Genomic DNA, 7,829 nt, shown 5'->3' with positions numbered 1-7,829 from the left:
ATAATGGCTTGGATTGAACAAGAGATAAGATATTAAAAAAATTCTATGGGATAGGAAGCACAAAACGGTCCATATGAGTATCAGAGTATCGCTCCGATCCAAATGCCTCCAGCGAAAAATGTACTAAGTTTTACAATCCTACAATTATGTTTTTCATTGTTCTATATGTGACCTAAACATCTACATCCATTTGCTAGCAACTTTCACGGCCTAAAAGTATACCAAAAATCTTTCTAAACTTGAAGAGTGCTAGCAAATGACACAGCTTTTCTAGTATGTTTGGGCTGTGAGATAAGTGTGGTTTTTTTGAGCAAATGCATTACTATAGCCAGTTCTACCACTTTGCAGTACACGGGTGGGATGCATCTAAACATTACCACATAACTACAATTCCAAGATAAATATCACCTAAACTCAAACTAGAGACTGAGATAGCCTCCATGCATCTCCCTTTTGTCAGGTTCCCAAATTGCCTTGACCTCCCGGTCACGTCAGCAGCAACATGTAACATGGTATTATCTGCCAGGTAAATAATAGAACAAATAAAAAAATACCAGCAAAATGATCACCGAATGTACGCTGATAGTCTGAACTGATAATTTAGATGTCTGATCGACTGTTCCCATATATGGGAGCGACTGTTCCTAAATACTGGACCCGATGTTCCTAGGGCAGACTGATGGTGTGCCCTGGCGAGAGCAACACCTTAACAGGAGATACAACAGTACAACAACATAGCTATGTATAGTTTACGGTAAACTATGGGTTCTAAGTTCAAGATAGTCCAACTTCGAACTATTCTGCAGGTAACCCAAAATGCTCCTTGACGTTTGCCGGTGTTTTCCCGAATCCCTTAGAAACCTTCAGCATGTCCTTGAGCTTTTCCTCCTCACGCTTCACCTTGTCCAGACGGTTCATTATATTGGACAGGAGCACGCTGTATCTTGAAGTATCAGACAAGGGCACAGGATCTGCAAGCTCGGATCTCTCCGAGTCAAGCTGCCGATACAGACTGAGGACATAATCTTTCTGGGAATAAAGCTTCTGCTCTGCCAGCCTGAATTCTGCTTCCTGAGATCTCTTCAGTTCTTTAAGGGAATGATCAATCTCATCCTCAAATTGGAGAGACACAACATTGTGATCACCAGTAATGAAAACTGGAACATTTTCGGCAGCTCTCTGCAACTCATTATCAACCTGTGGATCAATTAGATATGGGTACGGCTCAACCCCTAGCAGTGGGACACCGGTGGCAGGTGGGGAACTTTCTTCTGCATTAGCAATAAGAGAGAAGAACCCAGTTATGCACAAGCAATATGTGAACCAAAAAATTATAGAACACTAGTGATCCAAACTGTTCTTTTAAGTCCTACAACGTTCAGTCCACATAGCATTATTGACATTTGTTAGGTTACAAGAAACGTGAGGATTAATAATTTCTACAGCAGGCAAGAAAGAACAGGTACTACAGAAGGGGCTAAACTCTGCAAGTTACAACTTACAGAAGCTACCATAACATTAATTGCCCATTGTAAAATATGGTGTGTGTGTGTAGGACAAAGTTCAGACATGTTTGAATATCATGATCCTAAATTTCTGCATAATCTACAGAGTTGCGGTTTAACTGGAATTACATTGAAAACCAAATGTGCAAACCATCACAACAAGGTTGAGACATACTAGGGATGATACCTGAAGTCCCACAAAAACATTGTGCCCTCATATTAATTATCTCCTACTATTAGTTGCACTAAACAAGAAGTTTACCTGCACTCAGCATTGGCAATCCATCACCGTCTTCCATTTTCCACACTTCAGCAAGATCAGCCCCACTCTTCATCTGCATTAAACAATAGACTGTCAGCCCATAGTCTCGAACTACTGAAAACAAGGTTGAACACCAAGTGCAGTATCAGCACCAATCAGAGTACTAGTACTAACCAAACCATGAGAACTACCCTACTGAGCTAATGAAGTACATCACATCACCTTCGCCATCGCTGATGCCATATATTTCTCCAAGCTTTTGGCTCGTGCTTGTCTTGCACCACGCAAGATGCATAAGCCCATATTCAGGATAGGCTCAATTTCATCCCTTGTTTTAAGAGATTGACATGTCTCCAGGAGTTCCTCCACGTGCATCATCAGGTTGGTTTTGTTATCACAGCGCCTGCAGTAATATTGCACATCCAGGCCAATCTCTCCTCCAATAGTTCCAGCCATGAAAATTTTAAGAGCACACTCAAGGTGTCCAACATGCCCACAGATGTAGTTCTCAACCACAACTGCCTCACACTTTATGTAGCTATAACCTCCAAAGGAGTAGTCAACAACCCTCCCGCAGAAAATGCAACAGCATTCACGACAGAAGTCGGGCACTGTGCAGCAGATGTCGCAATCCTTTGCTGGTGATGATTCAATAAATCCTTCTCTCTCAAGTTTGCAGGACTTATTCCGAACCTTGCATGGTCCAGCTGGATCCGCCAAGACATTTTCAGGTTCAAGGCCCCTCACTTCCTGAGTTCCTGGAGATATTAAGGTGTTAGAGAACAGCACAAGATGGACAATCTAGATAGAAATAGCAACAGATATGCAAAGGCGGTATATATGGTACTTCTGAAATATATCTGTTTCCTTGTGTGATGTCACTACAGTACTAAACATATCCTCAAGCAATCTCCGGGCCAGGTATGAAGAAAAGTATGGCAGAAGATTACTGCAGATGCTCTGTTTCAATGCAAGTCTTGGAAGAGGACAAATTATTTGATTTCCTTTGCGTAAGTCAGGAAGTGACAGGCAATATCTATTTCAACAAATTATGAAAAGAGCAGAAAGGAAGAAAGCTGGTTTTGAGAGATGAGAAGTGGACTATATCTCCAGGGGACTTAAAACTTTTGTTATTGGTGCATGAATCATTCAAACCATAAGGTTTCAGTGAATTGTACAGGATAGGGTTAGAGCCTTCCTCACTCATCCAGATCTGATGGTACCCCATCCAGATCTGATGGTACCCAGATCTGAGGTTGGGGGAAAACACCGATTGAATGAAGCTCACCTGCACTTAGGTTGGGAGCGACAGGTGACTCGAAAGTGCTCTCCGCGGGGCGGAGGATCAGAGAGCACCGCCGCCTCAATTGGTTGGGCCGCACAAAGGAAAACGGAGGCATCGGCAGCAGGAGTAGGCTGGATGCTGAGGTAGGAAGTGGACTGGCGGCTAGGGCTTAGGATTTGGGGAAGAGATAAGCTATATATAGAGAGGTGGTAGCTAGCCACAGGTTTGATGCCGTTGGATGGCGTACGTTGCGATTCGTGTTGGACAACACGCGTACACCATTACTTGGCGCATATATATACATGTTGACAAGATATGGAAAATACAATATGGGGTATTCCTGATTGGATATGGGCACATTAAACTTGGTAAAACAGATAGATCTAAAAAGGACCGCTGCCAAATTTATAAGAGGACAGCTAATTGGCTTCGGAATAGAGAAAATTGTATAAGGAGATTCAATGCATAATAGCAGTTGCAGATGTTGAATGAGTGACAGCGTGCCAGTGAGACCCTCATTGTCTTCGTCATTTCACATGCAATTGCGGTAATCAAATATGTGAACCAAGGTGAATACTGAATAACATAATAAGGAAGTTATGTAGTAGACAGGGGAAATGAGAATGGAAGATCCTCACACCACATGTATGTTTGGCAAGTAATGCTACCATGTTAATCTCTTCAAAAAAAGTCAAACAGGTGGTTGAACAAGCAAAAACTAAGGAGACCCAAATATGGAATAAGTGGCTCCAGTAGAAAGGTAAAAATATGTACAGATTTACAGAATCACCCATTATTAGATGCTACATGCTACATTACTTGTAAGTTGTTCTTGTTGCATTCTAAAAGCCTATGATGAAATGTTTGCACATAAGCATTAGCCAATCATTAATCATTATAGCAGCTGTTATGGTTGGCTGTCACCCAAAACTGTGAATATATCTCAATACTCACAACAGCAGCAAGTTAACAGATGTCACAACCCATACTCTTGTCCAATGGATACACTTTCACATCAAAATGAGAAATAAATAACATAAAAGGTGCAACAGAGAGGTCTAACCTCCTTGAATCTTGCTTCCTCCAGAAGGAATTCTCCATATAAACATAGAAAAGAATGTGCTAGGGTCAACATCTGGAAATTCTGTCTTAATAAACTCCTCAACTTTTAATTTACTTGTGAATGTTGTCTTTTTACCAGTAGCATCACGAAAACGCGGGGGCGGTGTAAGATACCTGCAACAGTTTTAATTCCATAATATAAGTCACTAGTACTGATAAACTTGGTTGTTCCAATGCGAAATAGAGAAACAAATCCCCTCTACTAATTTGTGTACTTTTAGCACGGTCAATTCTATTGAACTCCAGGTCCAACCTACTGAGGCCTTGAATAAAGCATTTACCTGTCCATCCAATGCCCACCTGGAGCTGATCTGCTTCCCACTTTCCAATACCATACATCTCCAGGGCATGGCCAATTTTCAGGAGCATAGGGAAAACCTTTACCATATGAATTAGCCTGAACAGGTATTGCAACAAGGCCATTCTCACTTCTGCACAACTCTGATAAATAAAGCTCCTCAGGTTTGTTCTTTTCTGTTACATCAGGGACCTGAAAGAAACAAGAATCTCATCAATGCATAGCTCAAATGCTACTGAACTCAGAAGACACTGAGATATACTTTCCCACCATTACATTTTCCCAGGAAATCACGTGAATAAATATGCTTGAAATACATACATTGCTATGGAGAAAAGGATTTATTTTTCTATTTAGCAGTAGGGCCCTAGTTACAATGGTTCGGATTTCTTAGTACCGATAGTCCTTTTTTCCCCACAGAAAGTTGAGAAATACTATAGCACTCACTCCATGAATACTAGTACAACTGAAGCAAGTAAAGCTGTTATTCAAGGCCTCAAGGTTATCTAAGCGTATCATCCTGCAGAACAATACTGCCATCGAATAGATACTAACCCAGGTGAAATTTAATTTTCTAGGAGCAAAGGGTGAATTATAGAAGTTATACTCATTCACAGGTAGAAAGAGCCATATGAGATATCTAAATTACCAAGTATATTCAAAATATTTAGAAATAATACGGACAAGCTGTTTAAAACAGCTACCTCGCATGAGTCAATCGGTTGAAAAAATTAACAACTAATTTTGCAAAGAAGACACGCCTAAATTTAATAAACATAAACTTATTGTGGTACTGAATTTTCATGTTTTGGTATTTGCATAAGCATCTAACAAGCAAAAGGCCGAGATTCAAGTCCTGCTTGGTTTGTAGCCAACTTTGACACAGTTATTGTTTGGTAACGTGTAGCTTGCCATATTAACTGAAATTAAGACATGCAGGTCATGGCCCTAAGAAAACATGGTAGACCACAAATCTAGTGATGACCTAAAATCAAAGGTGAAGAAAGTAGGAATTGTAACCAACAACCCTATTAAGCTTGGTTTGATCAGCAATCATAAAGAAAATAATAATTCATTATTTTGTTGATAAATTATTCAGCTTCAAGGATCGATACCTCGCTTTCATTCAGTACTTGATTTGAACTTTCGACAATAGCTAACTCCAAGCCATTTGATGACGTGTGCTGACGTTGCGGTATCTCCTTTGGTGGTTCTATTCGCGCCTTTTTTTTCGCGGGAGTTTTTGCTTTTGGACTCTCAAAGGTCGGAGGTCTCTCTCTATCCTTACCAAATAACTCTAATAGCCGATCGTAATGGTCAATCGTCTTGGTCATCCATTTCTTGGCTTCCGGTTTCCTCTACAATATGAAAGCAAATAATCTACATCAGCTCCGCAAAGACGCGGCAGATATACGCTTGATTGGTGCCACACGTACCTCGATGAATTCCTTCCAAAGTTGTGGGTCGGCGTGGAACCTCCGGGTGGCGGGGTTCCAATTGAACCCGCTCTGCTTATCGAAAAGGTTCTCGCATTCATGGAACATGTCCTTGACATGCTTGAGGCGGTTCTTGATGTTGGAGCGGTCAATCCCCACCCCGAACCTCTCGCCAACCCCGGTGATGACGTTCTCGAAGGCGGCTGTGAGGAACCTGCCCTCAGCGCTCCTGTTCCCGACGTCCTGCTGGTGGAGCAGGGCGTCAATGAGGTACTCGTTCATCTCCTCCGTCCAGATCACGCACTCCCTGCCGGGGGGCCTAGAGCCGCCGCCTCCATTGCTGCCGCCGGAGCTAAACCGGTTCTTGGAATTATTACCGATCATCTCCAAACTCCGCCGGAACCCACCGGCAAACTCCTCCTACTCCACTCTTCTATGTACGGAGAGCATAAACGCCGGAGCCAAGAACAGGATAAAAAAACCGAAACCGCTCCTCTCCCGTCGCTCGGGTCGATGGATGTACTTCACAAGGAGGAAGAGAAATATCAAATTCTGGACCTGAGATTAGGAAATCCAACGCGGAGGAGGAAGAAGGATGGGGCTCAGGTGATCTTACCGGCGAGCGGCGAGGAGGGAGACGGAGCGGGGAGCTTGAGGCTTGAGGGAGGAGGGGAACGGAACGGAGGGGGGCAGCAGGAACTGCAACCCAACGGAAGCGGCTGTGCTCCCTTTGCTGCTTTTTTTTTTTAGACCCTGTTTGCTGCCCTACATCTACACCCTCACGCCAGGGCTGGCCTTATATGTACATACAGCTTGGGTATACCGTATACGGCTGAAAAGGGACACGGCGAGAAAATGCTGACCTCCTAGGTGTGCAAACGGTTGCTGGACCTGGTCTCCCATCTCACCGCCCATGTGTCAAGGGAGGCGGGGCGGACATCGAATGGAAGCGTGACACCTAGGACACGCGATGTGGCGATATAGGCGCGGACCATGTTCGCAACGAAAGTAGATGGGGAGGGGGTAGCCGCCGCCCCCACCATCGGCCACCAACCCATAGGGGAAACCCTAGGATGCCTACCAACCCCCACCACGCCTAGGGAGCTCTAGGGCGTCCTCCCACGTGGGCTGCCCTAGCCAGCCTCTGAGAGGCCCCTTAGGGTCTTAGGCACCACCTACATGGGCCCTGAGGTAGTCCATGCAGCCAACCACGAAGGGTTGCCTTTTAGTGGGCCTTGGGACCTTGAGAGGCCACCCACATGGGCCTCAAGAAGGCCCATGTGGCCAGCCTAGAAGGGTTGATATTTGCACATCCTTCCAGGCCTCTTAGGCTGACTTCTTTTGGGCTTCTGAGGCTGCTTCTCGGTGCCAAACCGCTGAAGCCCAAAAGAACAATCCGGCTTGTGTCTCGCTTATTTGCACCGACAAGCTCAACTTCTGTCTATACGGAGAAACTGCTCAGGACCTGTTTCTGAGAGCTTCCCGAGCTTCTCCGCTCAACCATCCAATGGGTACTCCTAATTTACCAAAAAATGTCACCGTATGTCCCGAAGCGGTACACTGCTCTCCTCACGCCTGATACAACCACCCAGCCGCTGCTCGAGCAGTCCGACGATCTGTCTTTCTGCTGCCTCTCGAGCCCGCATGAGCACTCCCTCGTCTCTGCCTCGTCGTTCCCACTGTATTGGTTGAAGGAATTGGCCAGGGACGGAGGAAATCGAGATCGTCGCCCACTTCCTCACCGCCTTCGGCCACCGTGTTCCCTGTTCATGTCGGCGACGTCGGACCTCCTGCGTCTTCACCAACCCCTCCACGAGCTCGAGGGTGAGTGCACGGTTCGAACGAACCACCCTCGCCTTCTTCTGCCCTCTGTAATACGCCACAGCCGTGAGCCGCCGAGCTCCGCCGTTCCGGTGGTTGC

The 7,829-nt window shown here is 44.9% G+C and overlaps 1 protein-coding gene across 1 annotated transcript; it reads right to left on the bottom strand.

Annotated features, from left to right (window-relative positions):
* Positions 1-562: 562 nt before the first annotated feature.
* On the bottom strand, positions 563-6,663 carry LOC127292867 (uncharacterized). Its single transcript, XM_051322382.1, has 8 exons — positions 6,525-6,663; positions 5,909-6,430; positions 5,588-5,830; positions 4,456-4,664; positions 4,116-4,288; positions 1,990-2,525; positions 1,768-1,840; positions 563-1,271 (listed from the first exon to the last, which is right to left on the bottom strand). Exons 2-8 carry the CDS (start codon positions 6,290-6,292, stop codon positions 796-798), a joined length of 2,094 nt encoding a protein of 697 aa, XP_051178342.1. The 5' UTR covers positions 6,293-6,430; positions 6,525-6,663; the 3' UTR covers positions 563-795.
* Between the last annotated feature and the right edge of the window lie 1,166 nt (positions 6,664-7,829).

This window comes from Lolium perenne, chromosome 4, assembly GCF_019359855.2.
Source record: "Lolium perenne isolate Kyuss_39 chromosome 4, Kyuss_2.0, whole genome shotgun sequence".
In the NCBI taxonomy this organism is placed as follows: domain Eukaryota; kingdom Viridiplantae; phylum Streptophyta; class Magnoliopsida; order Poales; family Poaceae; genus Lolium; species Lolium perenne.
This window is presented reverse-complemented; position numbering and strand designations above follow the sequence as displayed.